Source organism: Panthera onca, chromosome B1 (assembly GCF_046562875.1).
Source record: "Panthera onca isolate mPanOnc1 chromosome B1, mPanOnc1 haplotype 2, whole genome shotgun sequence".
NCBI lineage: Eukaryota > Metazoa > Chordata > Mammalia > Carnivora > Felidae > Panthera > Panthera onca.
In genome coordinates this window covers 145893808-145916533 of record NC_138342.1, presented here as the reverse complement: position 1 = coordinate 145916533, position 22726 = coordinate 145893808, and the positions used below count along the sequence as shown (strand labels likewise).

General features: G+C 36.1%; 1 protein-coding gene across 10 annotated transcripts in view; it reads left to right on the top strand.

The window, feature by feature from the left end:
* Positions 1 to 16414, top strand: part of NEK1 (NIMA related kinase 1) — a 212095-nt gene extending 195681 nt beyond the window's left edge. For all 10 annotated transcript variants that reach the window (XM_081795594.1, XM_081795587.1, XM_081795592.1 and 7 more), the window contains one exon: positions 15181 to 16414. In XM_081795594.1, the coding sequence (XP_081651720.1) occupies positions 15181 to 15194 (14 nt within the window). In that variant the 3' untranslated portion in view covers positions 15195 to 16414. The remainder of the gene's footprint in view (positions 1 to 15180) is intronic.
* Positions 16415 to 22726: the final 6312 nt, after the last annotated feature.

Genomic DNA, 22726 nt, shown 5'->3' with positions numbered 1-22726 from the left:
TGTGTTCCTGACCTTAGGGGGAAAGCTCTCAGTTTTTCCCCATTCAGGGTGATATTAGCTGTGGGTCTTTTGTATATGACCTTTATCATCTTGAGGTGTGATCCTTGTATCCCTATTTTCTTGAGGGCTTTTGTCAAGAAAGAATGCTGTATTTCATCAAATGCTTTTTCTGCATTTGTTGAGAGGATCTTGGTTCTTATCCTTTCTTTTATTAATGTGATGTATCATGTTGATTGATTTGCAGACATTGAACCACTCCTGCAGCCCAGAAAAAAAATCACACTTGATTGTGGGGAATAATTCTTTTAGTGTATTGTTGGATTCAATTTTCTAGTATCTTGTTGAGAATTTTTGCATCCATGTTCATCAGGTAAATTGGTCTGTAATTCTCCTTTTTAGTGAATTCTTTATCTGGTTTTGGAATCAAGGTAATGCTGGCTTCACAGAGTGAGTTTGGAAGTTTTCCTTCCATTTCTGTTTTTTGTTTTTTGTTTTTTGGTTTTTTTTTAATTAACATCTTCAAAAGAACAGGTATTAACTCTTCTTTAAATGTTTGGTAGAATTCCCCTGGGAAGCCATCTGATCCTGGACTCTTGTTGGGACATTTTTTTTATTACTGATACAATTTCTTTACTGGTTTTGTGTCTATTCAAATTTTCTATTTCCTCCTGTTTCATTTTGGATAGTTTATATGTTTCTAGGAATTTGCCCATTTCTTCCAGATTGCCCAATTTGTTAGTATATAATTGCTCATAATATCCTCTTATTATTATTGGTGTTTCTGCAGTGTTGGTTGTCATCTCTCCTTTCTCATTTGTGATTTTATGTATTTCAGTCCTTTCCTTTTAAATAACGTTGGCTATGCGTTTATCCATTTTGTTAATTCTTTCAAAGAACTAGCTCCTGGTCTTATTGATCTGTTTCTACTGTTTCTACCGATTTCTGCTCTAATCTTTATTATTTCCCTTTCTCTGCTGGTTTTGGGCTTCATTTGATGTTCTTTTCCCAGCTTCTTTAGTTGTAAGGTTGGGTTGTATATTTGAGAGCTTTCTTCCTTCTCTAAGAAGGCCTGGATATACTTCCCTCTTATGACCACCTTTGCTGGATCCCAGAGATTTTGGACTGTCTTGTTTTCATTTCCATGTACTTTTAAATTTCCTCTTTAATTTCTTGGTTCACCCATTCATTCTTTAGTAGGATGTTTTTTAATCTCCAAGTATTTGTGGTCTTTCCAAATTTTTTTCTTGTGGTTGATTTCATGTTTCATAGCATTGTGGTCTGAAAATGTGCATGGTATGATCTTAATCTTTTTGTACATGTTGAGAGCTGATTTGTAACCCAGACTACGATCTATTCTGGAGAATGTCCCATGCGCACTCAAGACAGATGTATAGTCTGCTGCTTTAGGATGAAATGTTCTGATTATATCTGTTAAGTCCATCCAGTCCAGCGTGTTATTCAAAGCCATTGTTTTCTTGTTGATTTTCTGCTTAGATCTGTCCATTGTTGTAAGTGGGGTGTTAAAGTCCCCTACTATTATTGTATTATTATGAATGAGTTTCTTTATGTTTGTAATTAATTGTTTTATATATTTGGGTGCTTTCAAGATGGGGGCATAAATATTTATAATTGTTAGGTCTTCTTGGTAGATAGACCCCTTAATTATGATATAATTCCCTTCATCTCCTGTTACAGTCTTTGTTTTAAAGTCTAATTTGTCTGATATAAGTATGGCTATTCTGGCTTTCTCTTTTTGGGGAGGAGAGCACAAGTGGGGGTGGAGCAGAGAGAGAGACAGAGAAAGGAAAGTGGGCTCTGTGCTGACAGGCTCACAGCAGCAAGCCCGATGTGGAGCTCTAACTCGGGAACCGCAAGGTCATGAACTGAGCCAAAGTCAGACGCTCAAAGACTAAGCCACCAGGTGCCTCTGGCTTTCTTTTGACATTCATTAGCATGATCGATGGTTCTCCATCCCCTTATTTTCATTCTTCAGGTGTCTTTTGGTCTTAATGAGTCTCTTGTAGGCAGCATATAGGTGGGTCTTGTTTTTTAATCCATACATATGTCTTTTGATTAGAGCATTTAGTCCACTTACATTTAGAATGATTATTGAAAGATAGGAATTTAGTGCCATTGTGTTTCCTGTAGAGTTGATATTTCTGGTGATGTTCTCTGGTCCTTTCTAGTCTTTGTTGCTGTGGGTCTTTTCTGTTTTGTTTTGTTTTGTTTTGTTTTGTTTTGTTTTCTTCACTTGAAGAGTCCCCCTTAAAATTTCTTGCAGGGCTGGTTTAGTGGTCATGAATTCCTTTAGTTTTTGTTTGTCTAGGAAACTCTTTATCTCTCTTTTTATTCTGAATGATGGTCTTGCTGGATAAAACATTCTTGGCTGCATATTTTTCCAATTCATCACGTTGAATATGTCCTGCCACTTCTTTGTGACCTGCCAAGTTTCTGTGAACAGATCTGCTGCAAACCTGATCTGTTTTCCCTTATAGGTTAAGGACTTTTTTTTTCCCCCTTGCTGCTTTCATAATTGTTTCCTTGTCTGTGTATTTTGTGAATTTGACTATAATATACCTTGATGATAGTTGGTTTTGTTGAATCTAATGGTAGTTCTCTGTGCTTCTTGGATTTTGATGTCTGTGTCCTTCCCTAGGTTAGGAAAGTTTTCAGCTATACTTTGTTCACATAAACCTTCTGTGCCTTTTTCTCTCTCTTTATCTTCTGGGACTCCTATGATATAAACGTTATTCCTCTTTAATAAGTCGCTGAGTCCTCTAAGTCTTGTATCATGCTCTTTTGTCTTTCTTTCCCTCTTTTTTTGTGCTACATTATTTTCCATAATTTTATCTTCTATTTGACTGATTCACTGCTCTGCTTCATCTATCCTTGCTGTCACGGCCTGCATTCACAATTGCATCTCAGTTATAGCATTTTTAATTTCATCCTGACTAGATTCTTTTATTTCTGTACAAAGGGATTCTCTGGTGTCTTCTATGCTTTTTTCAACCCCAGCTAGTATTCTAGTAATCATGTTTTTTTTAAAAAAATTTTTTTTAATGTTTATTTATTTTTGAGACAGAGAGAGAGACAGAGCATGAACGGGGGAAGGTCAGAGAGAGGGAGACACAGAATCTGAAACAGGCTCCAGGCTCTGAGCTGTCAGCACAGAGCCCGACGCGGGGCTCGAACTCACGGACCGCGAGATCATGACCTGAGCCGAAGTCGGCCGCTCAACCGACTGAGCCACCCAGGCGCCCCTGTAATCATGGTTTTAAAGTTTATTTACTTATTTTGAGAGAGAAAGTACAAGCAGGGGAGGACCCGAGAGAGAAGGAGAGAGAGCAAATCCCAAGCAGGCTCCTAACTGACAGCATGGAGCCTGGTGTGGAGCTCAAACCCACGAACCATGAGATCATGACCTGAGCTGAAACCAATAGTCAGATGCTTAACTGTGACTGAGCCACCCAGGGGCCCTGATTAATAATGGTTTAAATTCTAGTTCAGATATCCTACTTATAAATGTGTTGATTAAATCCCTGGCCATCATTTCTTCCTATTCTTTCTTTTGGGGTGAATTCCTCCATCTTGTAATTTTGGGGGAAGAAAAAAATTAATAAAATAATTAAATTAAAAACATAAAAACAAAACAAAAAATATCAGATAAAGGAAGCTAGATCCTAGGTGTTTTTCAGTCTTCTTGTTGGGAGAAGCTTGATATAAAAGAGAAAAAAGAGAAAGGAAAAAAAAAGTTAAAAAAAGTTTAAATAGGGGCAACTGGGTGGCTCAGTTGGTTAAGCGTCCAAATTTGGCTCAGGTCATGATCTCATGGTTTGTGAGTTTGAGCCCCATGTCAGCCTCTGTGCTGACAGCTCAGAGCCTGGAGCCTGCTTCCGATTCTGTGCCTCCCTCTCTTTCTTCCGATTCCCCACTCACAGTCTCTCTCTGTCTCAAAAATAAATAAACGTTAAAATTTTTTAAAAATTTTTTAAATAATGAAATTGAATAAAATAAAATATAATAGAATAAAAAAATTTGTTCTTTTGTATCAAAGAGAAAAAGAAGAAAACACAAACAAAAGCAGAAGCAAAGAAAATGAACAAATACACCAGCAAACAGAATGAAACTTGAATGAAGTTACATTCAGTTTCCCCTATAACTGAAACTTTGTAGCACACTGTAGTCAATGACTAAGCGGATGGAAGGGATTTGTGCTGGTCTTCCAGGGGTGCAGGTGGGTGGGGCTTGGTGTAACAGCTCTGTTCTCTACTTGGTGGCACTGTTTAGTTCACTGGTGTTGATCCGTGTTGGCCTGCTCTGAAAGTGAACATGGCTTCACCTGGCTCTCTAGTTTCTGGCCCAGTAATTATATTCTCTCACTGACATGCAGTCAAGCACCCCTTCTTTGTCTCTGGCTTCTGTCTGCTTCTTGCCTTTATCCTGTATGTCTCCAAGCTGCCTTCCAGGTGGTGCCTCTAGAGTTTTATCTCAGGAGGGACTGTGTTTTAAAACCCAACACTTTAGAGACCCCCTTGGCTTGGACACACACTGTTTCTCTGGGGGAGGGTTTGCTGTCCCCGAGTAATGGCCAGGTGCCAGCTTGTCCCAGAAAACGTTTATGTGATCATGCAGCAGCAGAGGCTCAGAGTTTATGGTAAATCACAGCACATAGCCAGTACCAGATTTTGCTGCATTCTGGCATCTTTGTTCCAGTATCCCTGAACATGGCAGCTCTCTGGATTCTGCCAGGACTTTTGCCTGCAGGGAGCTATATGACCTCTACCAAATGCATTCCAAGCAGAGAAACCGCTTCTCCCCATGTGGCACATGGATCCCTCAGACCCTGCTGCCTGCTCCTAGGGATTCACTCTGCTTCTTCACTGGAACACCACCAGACACTGAACTCCGGAACTTCAGACTCTGCTCCACCGTTTATAGAATCCTGGTGGTACTGAAAACTCTCCTTTCTCCCCATCAATGGTTTTGGGAAACAGATTTCTTGTGTAGTCCCCTGCAAGTGTTTTCACTCTTTCTCTCCAGGTACTTTCGGGGGGAGTGCTTTTCTGCACAATCCCAATGTGCTGCACTCTCCCCCTTTCTCTTTCTCTCTCTGTCCTCTCTCTCTCAAAACAGCTCCCTACCCCTGTGGCTTTTCTCTCCCTCAGTTCATCTCTCTGCATACCTGCTAAGTTCTCTGGCTCTAATGATGCAGATTGTTGTGTTAATCCTCAGATCAATTTCCTGGGTGTCTGAAATGGTTTGATGCTGATCTAGCTGCAGTTCAGGGACAAGACAAACTCAGGGTCCACATACTAGTCTACCTATTTTTTAAAAAGCGATTGGAGCAGAGCCAGTATTTTTTTTTAATGTTTGTTTGTTTGTTTGTTTGTTTAAAGACAATGTGCATGTGAGAGTAGAGGCAGAGAGAGAGGTGAGAGAGAGAATCCCAAGCAGGCTCTGTGCTGTCAATATGTGGCTTGATCTCATAAACTATGAGGTCATGACCTGAGCCAAAAGCAAGAGTCGGATGCTTAACCAACCCAAAAGCCCCCAAATACATTCTTAAAAAACTTATTTTTTTCTCCCTCATGATTTTCTTATGTCTAATTATAGCTATTTCTTTTCAGCTTAATGAATTCCCCTTAACATTTCTTGTAAGGCTGGTTTAGTAGTAATAAATTCCTTTATTTTTTGTTTGTCTGGGAAACTCTTTCCTTCAAATATAAACGATAATATTGCCAAGTAGAGTATTCTTTTTCATAGGTTTTTTTTTCCATTCAGAACTTTGAATATATTATGCTACTCCCTTCTGGCTTGCAAATTTTCTGCTGATAAATTAGCTAGTAGCCTTATTGGTTTTCCCATATAGGTAACTTATTGTTTCTCTCTTGTTGCCTTTAATATTCTCTCTTCATCCTTAACGTTTGACATTTTAATTATTATGTGTCCTGGTGTAGACCTCCATGGAGTTCCCTGTGCTTCTTGGACCTGGATCTCTACTTCCTTCCCCAGGTTAGGGAATTTTTCAGCTGTTATGTCCTCAAATAAATTCTCTACCCCTTTGTCTTCTTCTTCTTGGACCCCTACAATATGAATGTTTATTCACTTGATGTTGTCCAAGAGATCCCTTAACCTGTCCTCATTTTTAAAAATCCTTTTCTCTTTTTGCTATTTAGCCTGGGTGCTTTCCATTACCCTGTCTTCCAGATTGCCACTGGGTTTTGCATCTGCTAATCTACTGTTGATTCTTTTCTCCTCCTTGAGTGTGTGTGTTTGGGGGGGGAGGGTGTCCAAATTTAGATAGCCAAATAAATAATAGTTTCTTCAAAGTAGAGGTATTATAGACTTATCTAATGAAGATGCTCTATGACACAAAATATCTTGATAGTTCTGGAATTTCACTGACAGCTTATCTACTGGGTTCTTTTGACTTTTTTGTAGGAATCTTTATTCTGGGCACATTTTTTTTTTTGTAAAAAGTTTAAAGTTTCTGAAACCAAGTTTAGTGACTGAAGTGGGTGATCAAGATAAATAATTTGTGGTCTTTGGTTTTTAGGTATCTCATCAGGAAGTAACGAGCCTAATATTTTAAGTGAATTTGTTAACTGATTCTGAGTATTCTGAATAAGAATTCCATTCTAGAATATCTGTTACTGTTAATCCTGTTATTTTAAAGATATTTTTATATGCTAAAATGATATGAGGATTTAAAGAATGTTTAAAATGTTCATGCTTAATTTTTAACAATATAGATTTTCCTAAGTTTTATTTGTATTCTATCTTGTCTCAAAAAATTTAACACTCCACTTAAAAATATATACAGTACAAGATAAAATTAATTTTAAAAAATGCTTGGGAAAGCCTATCAGGCAAATTAGCATAAGCAATGAATATTAAGCCAAGAATGAGGTGAGAATACAAACTTAATGTTCAGAGGTTCTCCACATTTAGTGGAGACTATGTCATAAATTTGGTGCTTATCTTTCTCACAAAGCAGGAAACCTAGTTAATTACATGAGTCACAGTATTCTTGAGACAAAACATGTCACTCAGAGGACAACTATTTTTGGTATTAAAGTAACAATTTTCCCATGATTCTTGAAAAAAAGGCACAACAGTAGTGTTCCTCAAAGTTTAATAACTTGTGAATTCCTTTAAAGGGGAAAATTTCTTCAAGAATCTAAGTCCATAGACCTCAGTGAAAAACTCAAGTGTTAGTCTTTCAAATATGTGTCAGTTGATAGTTATTACTGTAAAATATGATTTTCCTCTAAATAGTGAAATAATATTTTTGCTATCAAAATTAACATATAAAAATTAAACATCTGGAACTTGAAGATTTCTGATTTTATTGAGATCTTGGACCCTATTTTATAAAATAGTACTATAATAAACTAAAAGTTATCTTCAGTAATTTTTACAATGTTTGGATTTCATGGGCCTCTTTCTCTTAGTGGGACATGGTATAAGCCAGAGAATGACTCCATTTATGCAAATCTGTGAATAGTACCAAACTAGTTATATTCAGACTGTTTATCCTTTGGTCAGTTCTCTATAGGTATTATTTCAGTACTGCTTTTTTTAGGTAATCAACAATGTACTTGGGGTTCAACTTTGCTTGATAAATATTTGGAAAATTTTTCTTTGTTTTTTTTTTTGTTTGTTTGTTTGTTTTAGTATTTATCTTGAGAGACAGTGTGTGCACAAGAGGGGCAGAGGGAAAGGGAGAAAGAGAATCCCAATCCCATGGGATCATGACCTGAGCTGAAATTAAGTGTCGGAAACCCAACCGACTAAGCCACTCAGGCACCCCTATTTGTATTGCTCCTTAAGTGGAGAACTATAACTGTGGACTAAGCCACAAGGTAAAATTGACACTTTTTTTGTTGCTGTTGGATAATTGAGTGGCTTCAAAAGGATATATGCCTACACAGAAGGCTGTCTCTCCTGCAAAACACCAGAAATCAGGATAGGCTTATACTCTTTTCAAGAAGTGATTATCAGGGAGAGAGTTCAACGTGGCAGCATATGAGGATCCTGAACTCACCTCCTCCCACAGGCACAACAAATCCACAACTCTGAAATAATTCCCTCTGATGAAGGGGACTTAGAAAGTGGAAGAATGGAGCCTCCACAACAAGGGACAGCACTGAGATGTATAGAAGAGGGAGAGATAGGGTCTCACTACAGAAAAAAACCCACACTCTAGTTGCAGGACTCCATGGTCAGGAGGGATCTCACAGGTAAAGAACTTTTTCATGAGGAGTGATTCTCAACATCAGGCACCTCAGCCCTTAGATTCTGCATAAGAGAGGCAAGCCCCCAAAACATCTGCCTTTGGAAATCAACGTAAAGCTATACAGAAAGGAAAACCCAGTCTTACAGGTGTTGAGTGCAGACTCATTAGACCTGGAAACCAACACAACACACCAGATAAAAAAGCCCATAGACCACAATTGAAGGAGAATACTTAACTAATCTCAGAGCAATTGCTGGATTCTCTCCAGGAACAGACACGCACAGCAGCCATTTTTACTTATTCTGCCATGCTAATGCCAGCACTGGCAGGAGCCATTATGGAATCCTTCCTGTGGACAGCTAATGCCAGGGGCCATGCACCACTCAGAGTTCTGTAGAACCCTGTTTCTTGGCTGGGCTTCACTGCCATCTGGACCAGAGACAAGCCCCACCCACCAGTGTATCCACAGCAGTGAAGATCCCACAACAGGAGGACATATGCAGCCCTCAAAGGTGCTCCCTGAAGCACCTGGCTCTAGTGGCCGGGGGTGGGGGTGAGATCATGCTTCTGGGCCCCACAGGACATCTACATAGGCCCTACTTCAAGACCAAGAGATGTATCTGATCCACTTAATACATAGAAACAGATACAGAGAGTTAGGCAAAATGAGAAGTTGGAGGGATATGTGCCAACAAAAGAACAAGGCAAAACCATAGAAAAAGAACTAAAGAAAATGAAGAAAAGCAATCTACCTGATAAAGAGTACAGCATAATGGTCATGAAAATGCTGACCAAACTCAGGAGAATGGATGAACACAATGAGAATTTCAACAGAGATAGAAAATAAAATACCAATCAGAGAGGAAGAATACTTTAACAGAAATGTTAAACACACTAGAGAGAATAAATAGATTAGATGATGCAGAAGAATAGATCAATGAACTGTAAACAGATATTAGAAATCACCCAAACTGAACAACAGAACGAAATAAGAAAAGTAGGATCCTTTAAGGAACCTCTACAATAACATCAAGCGTACTAACATTGGCCATTATAGGTGACTCAATAGGAGAAGAGAGAGAGAAAGGGTCAAAAATTTATTTGAAGAAATAATAGCTGAAAACTTCCCGTAGCCTAGAGAAGGAGACACATCCAGATCTAGGAAGCACAGAGAGTCCCAAACAAGATGAACCCAGAGAGATCCACGGCAAGACACATAATAACTAAAATGTCAAAAATTAAAGATAAAATCTTAAAAGCATCAAGAGAAAAAGTTACATGTAAGGGAACCCTTATAGACTATCAGCTGATTTTTCAGCAGAAATTCCGAAGGCCAGAAAAGAGTTGTAAAAAACAAACAAACAAACAAACAGGAATAGTCTCCCTGCCAAGGTTAGCATTCAGAATTGAAGGGGTGATACAGTTTCCCAGACAAAAACTACAAGGATTCATCACTACTAAATCAGCTTTACAAAGAGAAATATTAAAGGGCTTTATTTAAACAGGAAAAAAAGGGCCATAACTAGGAATAAAAAATTATGTAAAAGAAAAAAATCTTAATAGTTGAGGCAAACATATAGAAAAGGTAGTGAATCAGTGACTTATAAAGCTAATATGAGGGTTAAAGACAAAAACACTCAACTAAATTTACAATAATTACTTATGAGATAGTAAAGAAAAAGATGTAAAATAAAATATGACATCAAAAACTTCAACATGACGTGGGGGAAGTAAAAATGAGTTGTTATATATGAACCTCACAGTAACCACAAACCAAAAACCAATGGTGCATGCACAAAAAAATAAAGAGAAAGGCATCCAAACTTAACTCTAAAGAAAATTATCAAATCATGAAGAAGAGAGCAAGAGAAAAAGGAACAGAGAAGAACTACAGAAACAGCCAGAAAACAACAGAATGACAATAAATATATACTTACGTATAATTGCTTTAAGTGTAAGTAGCCTAAATGCTCCAATCAGAAGGCATAGGTAGGCTATGTATATATAATGTATATATAGGCTATGTATATATAGGTATGTATATAAAAAGAAGAAAAAGTGGGATGCCTGGGTGGCTCATTCAATTAAGCATCCAGCTCTTGATTTCAGCTGAGGTCATGATCTCACAGGTTCATGAGTTTGAGCCTCATATTGGGGCAGTGCAGAGCCTGCTTGGAATTTTTCTCTCTCTCCCCTTTCTCTGTTCATGCTCTGTCTCTCAATAAATAAATAAACAAAATAAAAAGAGGAAAAAGTCCAGAAACTCACTTCAGATCTTAAAATGCACACAGGCTGAAAGTTAAGGGATATAAAAGATATTGCTTGCAAATGGGGGGGGGGGGGGGGGGAAGAACAGACCTGAAAATATCAAACTGCCTGATGTTAAACTATTTTACAGAGCAGTAGTAACCAAAACTCGCACAAAAACAGACACAAATATCAGTGGAACAGAATAGAGAGCCCAGAAATGAACCCATGCTTATATGCTTGTATCTTCAATTAACATACAACAAAAGAGGCAAGAAATTAACAGGGCAAAGACCATCTCTTCAATAAGTGAAATTGGGTAGGGCACCTGGGTGGTTCAGTCAGTTGAGCATCTGACTTCAGCTCAGGTCATGATCTCACGATGCATTGGTTCAAGCACCATGACAGGCTCTGTACTACAGCTCAGAGCCTGGAGACTGCTTCGGATTCTGTGTCTCCCTCTCTTTCTCTGCTCCTCCCCTGCTTGTATCCTCTCTCTCTCAAAAATAAATAAACATTTTTTAAAAATTTTTAAAAATAAGTGAAATTGGGAAAGCTGGACAGGTACATGTAAAAGAATGAGAATGGACCACTTTCTTATACCATATATAAAAATATACTTAAAATGGATTAAAGACTGGGGCACCTGGGTGGCTCATTTGGTTAAGCCCCAACTTTGGCTATGTCATTAATGATCTTGCGGTTCATGAGTTCAAGCCCCACATCAGGCTCTCTGCTGTCAGTGCAGAGACTGCTTTGGATGCTGTGTCTCCCTCTCTCTCTCTGCCCCTCCCACATGGGCATTAATTTTTTTTTTTAATTTTAAGAAATGGATTAAAGACAAAATAATACCTCAAACCATAAAACTGCAATAATAAAACATAGGTAGTTTTTGGATCTGTCTCCTCTGGCAAGGACAACAAAAGCAAAAATGTACAAGTGGCTTCACATAAACTAAAAAGCTTTTGCACAGTGAAGAAAACAAAATGAATCAACAAAATGAAAAGGCAGCTTACTGAATGGGAGAAGATAGTCACAAAGGATGTATGCAATAAGGGATTAATATCTGAAACATATAAAGAATTATATATTTTTTAAATTATATATTTTCTTCATAAAATCAGTATGGAAAAAAATAGATTAAAACAAGACTGAGAAACTGTACGGCCACTTTTCCAAAGAAGATGTAAAGATAGCCAACAGGCACCCATAAAGATGCTCCACATCACTAATCATCAGCAAAATACAAATCAAAACCACAATAAGATACCACCTCATGCCTGTCAGAATGGGTGTTATCAAAAAGATAGGAAATACCAAGTGTTGACAAGGAAGTAGTGAAAAGGGAACTTTCATGCACTGTTGGTGTGAATAAATTGGTTCAGCCATTATGGAAATCAGGACATTCCTCAAAATATTTTTTTAAAAATTGAACTACCATACAATCCAGCAATTCCATTTCCAGGTATTTATCCAAAGAAAAGGAAAATGCTAATTTAATAAGACATGCATTCATATGTTTTTGCAGTGATATTTACAGGAGCCCAAATATGGAAGCAATGTAAATGTCCATAGATAAATGGATAAAGAAGATGTGGCAGGTGTACACAGTAGAATACTGCTCAGCCATAGAAAGAGTGAATTATTGCCATTTGCAACAACACGGGTGCATATTGTGCTGTATGAAATAAATCAGAGAAAGACAAATACCATATGACTTTATTTACCTGTGGAATCTGAGAAACAAAAGAAACAAATCCTAGCAAAAACAGACTCATAGATACAGAGAACAAACATATGGTTGCCGGAGGAGTGGGAAGATGCGAGGATGGATGGAATAAGTGAACAGATTAAGAGGGACAGTCTTCCGGTTATTAAAGATGACAAGGGATATAATGTACAGCATAGGGAATATAGTTAATAATACTATAGCATCTTTATATGGTGACAGATGGTAACTAGACTTATTGTGGTGACCATTTTGCAGCATATATAAATACCAAATCAGTATGTCGTACACTTGCTATTAATACAGTGTTGTGTATCAGTTAGTCTTCAATCTAAAAAAAGAAAAAGAAACAATTTCAGAATTTCTGTATTACACAGTTGAAAAGGGAATGAGGACCCTGAAGTTCTGTATCATAAAGCCTGTCAGTAATTCCTTTAGCTTAGAAAAAGTATAAAGCAGATAAAGTCAGATGCCTACCCTGGAAACCTTTCTAAAAATATCTTACTGAAGCCCCTAAAATATTACAACTTATTAATATATGAACTCACTAAGCTGGTTATAAAATTATATGGAACTATATGAATAAATTAACTTGCTATTTTGTTTTGTTAATCATTAAACAGTTAAAAGGCAGTAAATGGATTTAGAATAACTATTTCAGAGTCATTCTTATTGGAAATACTTAGACCCTCGATGTAGTTGTTCTTTTAGGCCACATTAGAAAACAATAATTAGGGGCGCCTGGGTGGCTCAGTCAGTTAAGCGTCCGACTTCGGCTCCGGTCATGATCTCACAGTTCGTGTGTTTGAGCCCCGTGTCAGGCTCTGTGCTGACAGCTCAGAGCCTGGAGCCTGCTTCAGATTCTGTGTCTCCCTCTCTCTCTCTGCCCCTCCCCCACTCAAGCTCTGTCTTTCTGTCTCAAAAATAAATAAACATTAAAAAAAAGTTTGAAAATAGTAATTAAATTGTGTCATCTGCATATGGTGCTTACACACTTTTATTTTCTGTTTTAGGAGAGAGGGAGATTAATGAAGGGAGAGGATAGGTAAATTATATCTAGTTCACCCAAAAGTGGTATCAGTGTCATTAAGAAATAAGTTAAAAAGAAGATTGTCTGAAACATTTCTGTTTTATTTCATCGGAAATGATCTGAGTCCTCAAAAGATGGCCTGTCTTCAGCTGCCTGAAACTATTAGAGTATAGGTTTGGTAAACATCTACATCTGCCACTATTGGTAAAATCAATGCTGTTTAGGCCATAGCTAAGTACTATCCAGAGTCAGAAGTCTAATAGAACTAGTAAAATGTGTTAACTATTTTATAGTATTCCTAAAAAATTCCTGTAAGAAGGAAGGGAGTATAACTGTGGCCAGCCGTAGAAGGGCAGAGGCCACCAGCTCCTCATGTAGAATATCAATCTTGGCAGTCAGAGCATATAGTTTCTTAAAAAGGAAACACATACCTTTCTTCCACATTCATTTTAGCTAGAATATTGTGCTGTGTTGATGTAATGAAGCTCTATATATCAGTTAAAACAAATGAAATAAGTTTTTATCAGTATGGGTAAACCCCACAAATGTGATGAATGAAATACGTAGGAAAGGGTACCATTTATATAATGTTTAAAAGCAATTTTATTTAGCTGTGCATATATGCAATAAAAGTAAAAAACCATGGGAGGAAAAGATACACATCACTTTGGGGATACTGATAATGACCTTGGCCAAGAAGAAAGGTCAAGAAGATTGGAAAAGGGTACTCTCTATCTGTATGTAATTTGTTTTTCTTAATAAATAATCCAAACCAATATGGCCCCAAATTAAATTTTATTAATTCTAGGTATTATGTACATGTGTGTTCCTTAATTTTCTCTCTGTAATTTTCTATTTGAAACCTTTTGAAAGGGTAAAAAGTAAGTTATAGTACAGAGTGATAAGTATACCATTGGAAGCAATAACATGTGTTGCCTGAAGTAATGATCCAGCAACATTGGAATAAATGTTCTCCTAGAGGAGAGGATATCAGATTTGGATTTTGAAATATGAATGGGAATTTACCCCCAAATCAGTATGTGTACTTACACATAGAGCCATGCAAAATTTATTAGGGGAACTATTACCAAGTCAGTGTTACTGAAGTATATATTCTATGGACAATTGGAGAAGATGGGTGATGAAAGTAGATAAGGCTGGAAATATTTAAAAGGTCATATCATGAAGGGTTTTGCAATCCACATAAGGAACATGGGTTCTATGCTGGGGTGGTGGGGAGTTGGTGAAGGGATTTAAGCAGTGCAGTGATTTGAGTTGATGCTTGGATTTTAACAAAAGATCACCTTTGCTAGAGTGTGGAACATAGTGATTATTGTGTAGGATTAAACCAAGCAGTCTGTTTAATTCATTCAACAGTGTTTTTTTAGAATAAAGAAAAATTGGAAGCAACCAAAGTGTTTATAAGTAGAAATGGCTAATTTAATTATGCCTTATCCATAAAATAAAATAATATGCACACACTGAAACTGACATGGAGTATATCCATGATTTATTCCTTCTCAACATATTTTAAATTTTCATCATATATAAAAGTTGAAAGTTTACATTTATCACCCACATATCTAACACCTAAATTCTGCCATTAACATTTTATAATCTTGCTTTAGCACTTACTTATCCATTCATCCATCCATTATGTGCTTTAAGGAGGAAATATAACAAAATTTACATAGAATTACTAACATTGGTTATCTGTCTTATAGGTGATTTTTATTTCCCACTTTATTCTTCATTGTATTGTTTGCGTATTTTACACTGAGTATGTGATATTAAATAATATGAAGTGATATTAAATAAAAGCTACATTTAAACATTAAAGCTCTTTTAACATGAAAAAGAATGAGTTTTTTGCTAAGAAGATTTATACTGTTTGATTTGCAATGAAGTGAACTAGTTTTTTTTTCTTTTCTACAGATAATGATGAATAATTATTGGAAAATTCTTTAATCCTCAACTGTATGAAAGCATTTACATTTGGCTTATCAGGAAAACAAGCTGCAGTGGGAAATATAGCAATTTTATACAAATATCAGATTTAAGGTGGGCATGCTGACTGCATGAAAAAGATGGAGAAACATGCCATTTTTCAATTAAGATTCTAGTATTTTATCTATTTTATTTTGTTCATTAAGTTCTATAGTTACCTCTTACAGAATATTTATTAAATTATCCAACCAAAGCATAAGAGACATTGATCCAGAACTGGACTTAATGGTTTTGAAAAAGATTTACCAGTGCAGTAAGGTAACTTTCAATTTCAGCAAGTGTGTTTAGGTTGAAAGAATTACTTAAGTTATGAAAGACTTGCCTCTGGTTTTTCATTTAAATATTTAAGCATGACCTTTTTTTCTGTCTACATGTTTTCATAGCCAGCAATTTGGTGTTATTATAATAACCTTGTCAAGGGCTCTATTTAAATTTTTACATTTTAAAGATGGAATTTTTAGCCTTAAAGTTTATATTCTCAGTCCTTTTTCAACCAGTGTGTCTCCTGAACTAGTTCAGTGGAACAGGCTATAGAAATGGTCTTAGAAATCATTGAAAAATTTGATTATGGAAAAATAGCAAAATTTTATTTCCTGATATTGAAAAAAGTTGGTTAATTACTTGTTTCTTTTTAAGGACCAGAATCAGGAATATTATATCTAAAAATCAGTCTGTGAATTTTAACATCGACATAGCATATATCATAAAGTTGCCCTTTTTGCTTTAACTTCCTCTCGTGTATATGCTTCCAAGGCAGTACAGAAAAAGGAGAAAAGAATCATTTTTATTTTGATACTGTGACAGTTTGGGTAACTAATATTCCAAAGGGGGGAAATGTTTGCCTATTTTATTTCCATTATGGTCATTAAAATGATGGTCACACAGTTTCGACTGCAATATGCCAGGTTTCATTAGAGATGTCTTAAGTCCAAATGCTTTTAGTAATAAAAGCATAATTTTTGAAACCCAGAGTACAGAGCAGCCCGATTGGCATAATCTGTAATTTGAACAGTAAAATCTTATCTTGCAGCACTATCAGGACTGTGCTGAGTTTATTATGTATATTATTTCTAACATCCAAAACTAAATACTTGATTTTTATATGTTTGTTTATTTTATGATATTACTATTAAAATTTATATTCTCTACCTGAAGTACACTATCAGTTGTCTTATGCTTATTTGCACTTAATAGAATGCTTTTATAATGACCTGAGAATACTTCTGTGTGTTGGTTTACCTGATGATTTCCATTATTTTTTTTTTCCAAAGAAGAATTTGAATTCTACACTTGAATTTTCTACAATCCCAAAAAATGAGAATGATCTTTTAGGGAGTTGTTTTCTAATTCTTTGCCTATTAGAACTATTAGAAAAGCTACTAAGGATATAACACAGTAGAAATGTTGTCTAACCATATTTCAGAAGATAAGAACAGAGATGACAAATAGGATTTGTGCCATCTCCAGTCAATTGGTAGCAAGTGGCTCTGGGTTGTTATTATGGAAGGATTGTGCCAGTGGGAAGAGGACTATTATTGTTTCATAAGGTCTATTATAGGTGTTGAGGTGAAATGTGGAAGCATCTATAGATTCATAAAAATTTTAGAACTAGAAAGAGCAATGAAGATAATTTAGTATTATCTCCATTTAACAGGCAAAGACATTGAGTTGTAACATGAATGAAGTCACTTGCATAAAAGGCCAGGGTCAAATTAGTTCCAGGCCTAAAACTGTGCTATTAGCAGCACATTGGGCTTTTAAAAATTTATTTCCTCCGGAGAGTGAAAAAGAACAGATTCAATTAGGAAAAGTATATTTAGCATTAATGCATTAAGAATTTGGCAGAGATTTCCTGTTCTTAGGAATATCACACACCATTATAATTAACCTCCCTGCTGAAAATTTTTTACTGCTAAATAAAGGGTTTTTTTTCTCATAAGTTAAAAAATACTCTACCTTTTATCACTGCATTGCCGATGGATCTTGAAAGATTACATGTGCATGTCTTTAATATACATCTGAAAATACAGAAGATGAATTGCAAGGCCAAACTTTTGTGGAAAACCTTAACCCAGAGCTGAGCGAACATGGAGAGAAACAGGCAGTTTTGACCTGAAAGTGTCTGACACCTCCCACTTTGATACAGTGGCTCATGGAGCAAAGGAGGTAAAAGGCAAAGACAAGTGCCCATTCAGGTTGGAGAATCTTATAGGAAATCCTACATTAAGGTGGACTCCAAAAGTTTACATCTTCACGATAACAGAGAACTAGAACTAAACCCAGCCCCAAATTCAGGGACTATAGAAAAAGAAAAGGACAAAAAAATTTTTAGGAAGTTGTGACCTCAAACAGGACTTAAACTGATTTTGTACCTAAAGCACCAGAATCTGAGTGAGCCAGGTAACTTTACACTCAAATATAATTTGAGGTGGTTCCCAACTGGAAGTTCCCCCATGAACCATGCAGAAGCCATCCCAATACTTCTCTGAAGGAAGACATTTATTTTGGGTCTTGAAAAGCACCAAAAGTAAATTTTGAAGCGCAATCATGGACACAGAGTCAAAGATAAAAAGTACACAAGGTAATACAAGTTGGGGGATAGGGACAAAATTTGCACAGACTTTAGATTTGGATTTATCAGGGGTGTCTGCGTGGCTCAGTCAGTTAGGTGTCCAGCTCTTGATTTTAGCTCAGGTCCTATCTCATGGTTGTGAGGTCAGGCCCTGTGTCCAGCATGGAGCCTGCTTGGGATTCTTTCTCTCCCTCTCGCTCTGCCCTCTGCCCCCTCAAAATATATAAACTTAAAAAAATTATCAGAGATGTGTTTTTATACTTACTGGGTTTAAGAGGTTCACCTTGCTGGCTCAATCAGTAGAGCATATGATTTTTTATCTCAGGGTCATGCATTCAAGCCCCACATTGAGTGTGGAGCCTACTTTAAAAAAAAAAGGAAAACACTGGGGTTTGGGGGGTGCCTGGCTGGCTCAGTTGGTGGAGCATGTGGCTCTTGATCTCAGGTTGTGAGTTCTAGTCCCACATTGAGTGTAGAGATTACTCAAAAAAACCACTCTACTTACTTACGGGGTTTAAAAAATGATCAACAAACTGGAAAATACCTGCAGGGAAAGAAAAGCTAAAAAGTGGTACAGATTTGAAGAACTAAATAGAGTTACATGAAAAATACAGTAAGCAAAGTTTTAAAACTCAGTGGACATGTTTGGCAGTTAACTATGCATAGCAGAAAAGAGAAAGAAGTGGAAGAAATTATCTTTGATAAGCGATTTCACTCCTGTGTGGAATTTAGGAAAGAAAACAGATGAACATTTGGGAAGGGGGAAAAAGAGAAGCAAACCATAAGAAACTCTTAACTATAGAGAACAAACTGAGGGTTATGGGAGGAGAGGTAGTGGGGAGGGGGAATGGCTGATGGGGATAAAATGGGCATTTGTCATGATGAGCACTGAGTGTTATATGTAAGTGATGAATCACTAAATTCGACTCCTGAAACCAATATTGTACTATATGTTAACTAACTAGAATTTAAATAAAAATTTGGAAGAAATAAAAAATAAATTTTCCATGATATAGCACAGAGAAAAAAATTGTGGAAAATACAGAAGAAGGTAAGATTCAATGAGAATGTCTGATATATCTTTGATTGGAGTCCTAGAGAAAAAGGAAGAATGGGCTAAAGTTAATTGGAGAGATAAAGGGTGAGAATTTTTCTGACCTATTGGAAGATACCAATCCACAGATTGAAGAAGCCCAGTGAATTTCAAGCAAGGTAAAGTAAAAGAAATTATTTTAGTGTCTTCAGAGTAAAACTATAGAAATCAAAGAAAAAGAAAATCTTAAAAGAATTGGAAGTTAAAAACATACTACTTTCAAAGGAATGTTAAAGTTTAACAAGTGTCTTTTCAACAGAGGTAATGGAACAGTGGGATAGTATCTTCATTGGCCAGAGAAAATAATAATCATTCAGAATTATATATGTAGCAAAAAACATGTTTCATGAATGAATAAAAATGAATTCTGACTCCCACACTGGCCATGAAGAAGTAGAGGAGATTTGCCTTCCAACTTTTAACAACTCAAACACTGGGTAACATACAATGACCAGTACTTTTCAGAGAGCGGGCAACAGACAACAAAGGTCCATGAAAGAAGAGAAACAATGAGGTAAGCCCTGTGATTGCCCAAACTTACTGCATAGAAATAACATGTGAGCCAGGAAACCCATACAAAACCCAGTATTCTTAAATTGAGGAGAGAGAATTTAGAGAGGCGAAAGCAGAGATGAAAATCTGAATAGCACTATATCTAATGATAAAATTTAATTTTAGCTTGAAATTTTCCCACAAACAGAACTTCGGGCCTAGGTGGCTTTATTGGTGAATTCTACCTAACATTTCTGGAAGAAATAGTACTTGTTCTACACAAGCTGTTGCAAAATGTAGCAATAGAGTAGAATAACATCCCACTTATTCTAAGAGCACAGCATTACCTTATCTCAAAACAAAATAGGAAAGGAATTACATGAAAACTACATACTCCTAAACCTCGAGAACATGGGTGAAAAAATTCTTAAAATTTTTATCAAGTCAAACCAAACAATATCTAAAAAGGACAATGCATCATAACCAGAGGAGTATATGCCAGAAATGCAAGACTGGTTTAACATTGAAAACTCAGTGTTAACTCATTTTATTATCACACTAAAAAAGAATAATTATATGTTCACCTCAGTAGATGCAGAAAAAATATTTGAGAAAATTCAACATCCATTTGTCATAAAAGTTCTCAACAAACTAGAAATAAAAGGGAAATGCCTCAATCTGATCAAGGTTATCTTAAACAAACTTGTGAAAACAAAATTTTCTCCCTAAATGGAAAAAGAGCAAGTATTTCTGCTGTCATCACTTCTATTTTATTTTGTGCTGGAGGTTCTAGCCATTGCAGTAATGCAGTCAAAACATGTCTACAGATTGAAAAGAAAGAAGTAAAAACTGCCTTTGTTCACAAATGATGTGATTGTAAAATCCTAAGAAAGCCACACAAATGCTACAGGAACTAAAAGGTTAAGCAAGATTGCAAGCTACAAGGGTCAATGTTAAAAATCAATTATTTTTACTAACGAACAATCAGAAATAGAAAATTTTAAGATACCATTTTTAATAGCATTAAAAATTATGAAGTACTTAGGATAAATTGGACTAAAAAATGTGCAAGATCTGTGCACTGAAACTACAAAACATTGCTGAGAAAAATTAAAGATGGCCTAAGTGGGCAAATATAACATGTTCATGGATCAAAAAATGCAATATTATTGAGGAGAGGAAAACAGAAACCTTAGTTACTTTGGGTTTAGCAAAAGTTCATTAAACAGACTTTTAAAATATTAACTATAAAATAAAAAATAAATTTGACTTCATTAAAATTATGAACTTTTACTTTTCAAAGGACATTGTTAAGAAAATGAAAAGGCAGAAATTGTGGTTTATATACACAATGGAATACTACGTGGCAGTGAGAAAGAATGAAATATGGCCTTTTGTAGCAACGTGGATGGAACTGGAGAGTGTTACACTAAGTGAAATAAGTCATATAGAGGAAGACAGATACTGTATGTTTTCACTCTTATGTGGATCCTGAGAAACTTAACAGAAGACCATGGAGGAGGGGAAGGAAAAAAAAAAAAAAGGTTAGGGAGGGAGCCAAACCATAGGAGACTCTTAAAATCTGAGAACAAACTGAGGGTTGATGGGGGGTGGGAGGGAGGGGAAGGTGGGTATTGAGCAGGGCATCTGTTGGGATGAGCACTGGGTGTTGTATGGAAACCAATTTGACAATAAATTTCATATTAAAAAAAATTAAAAGAAAACGAAAAGGCTAGCCACAGAGATGTTTGCCAAGCACATCTATTGAAAATATCCTATCTATAATATATAAAGGACACATATAACTCAACAATAAGACAGACAATCCAGTTGGACACAATCAAAGAAGACAAATAGATGACAAGCTCATGAAGAGATGTTACCATTATTCATTAGGGAAATACAAATGAAAACCACAATGTGATGCCACTCTATGCTCTAAAATGATTAAAATTAGATTGTTGAGAATGTCATGCAGCAGAATTCATACACTGCTGTGGGTATATAAAATATAATCAGTTTGGAAAAACCAAGTATGTGAATGTTCATACCAAATTTATTCATAACAATAACTGTAAAAAACCCAGATACCAATCAACAGTCAATAAATGTATAAACTGTGACATGTCTACAAAATGGAATACTACTTGGCAATGAAAGTGAATAAGCTATGGATACAGTATATTTGAATCACAAAAATGGGCTGCATAAAAGAATAAAAACAGCACATACTGTATGATTCCATTGATTTGAAATTAGAATAGACTGATCTTCAGTGATAGGAAGCAGACCAATGGTTGCATGGGACTAAGTAGGGTAAGGAATAAATGAGAAGAGATAAAATAGAACTTTTGGGGGTATTGGGTGTGTTCGTTTTTGTTGTGAATTTGGTTACACAAATGTTTACATTTGTCAAAATTTATTATCCTATATTCTTATATGGGCTTATTCCCTTATATGTAAATAAACCTCTGCCAAGTTGGGTGCCTGGGTGGCTCAGTCAGTTAAGTGTCCATCTCTTGATCTCAGTTCAGGTCTTGGTTTCAGGGTCATGAGTTCAAGCTCTGCATTGGACTCTGCATTGGGCATGGAGCCTACTTAAAAATTTAAAAAAGTTGATTTTTGAAAATATATTTGACATGCTAAAAAACACAAAAATGCAACTTATGCTTAAAAGGCCATAGTAAACAATTTTTTTAGATAAATGCAATTGGGAAACAAGGGCTCTAAAGCAGTTATTACACATATGTTCAAGGGTTTGAAGGAAAATTCAATTGGAACTAGTGAAAAAGCATAAAATTTTTACAGACATAGGTTTCCAACTTATTTTATGACTATATTACCCTGACACCAAAGTCGGACAAACAGTGGGGTGGGAAAGAGTTGGAGAGGAAAGGAAGAAAGAAAAAGACTGAAAAGAAGGGAGGGAGGGAGAAAGGAAAACAAAACAACAGACCAATGTGTCTCATGAGCTTAGATGCAAAAATCCTTAACAAGATTTTAGCATATCAAATCCAACACTGTATAAAAAGTTATACACCATGACCAGATGGGATTTATTCCAGGTATGCAAAGCTGGTTCAACAATTCAAAAATCAGTGTCAACAGGCTAAGAAAACTACCCATTCATGACAAAACCTCTTAGCAAGTTACCTCATCTTGATAAAATCTAAAAAAAATCCTACACCTACAAAAATCTACATCTACAAAAATCCTACAACTAACATCATGCTTAATGGTGAGCCACTACAGGTTTTATTCTAAGATCTGGAATAAGGCTCTCAGTAATCTTATTTAACATAGAACTGAAAATTCTA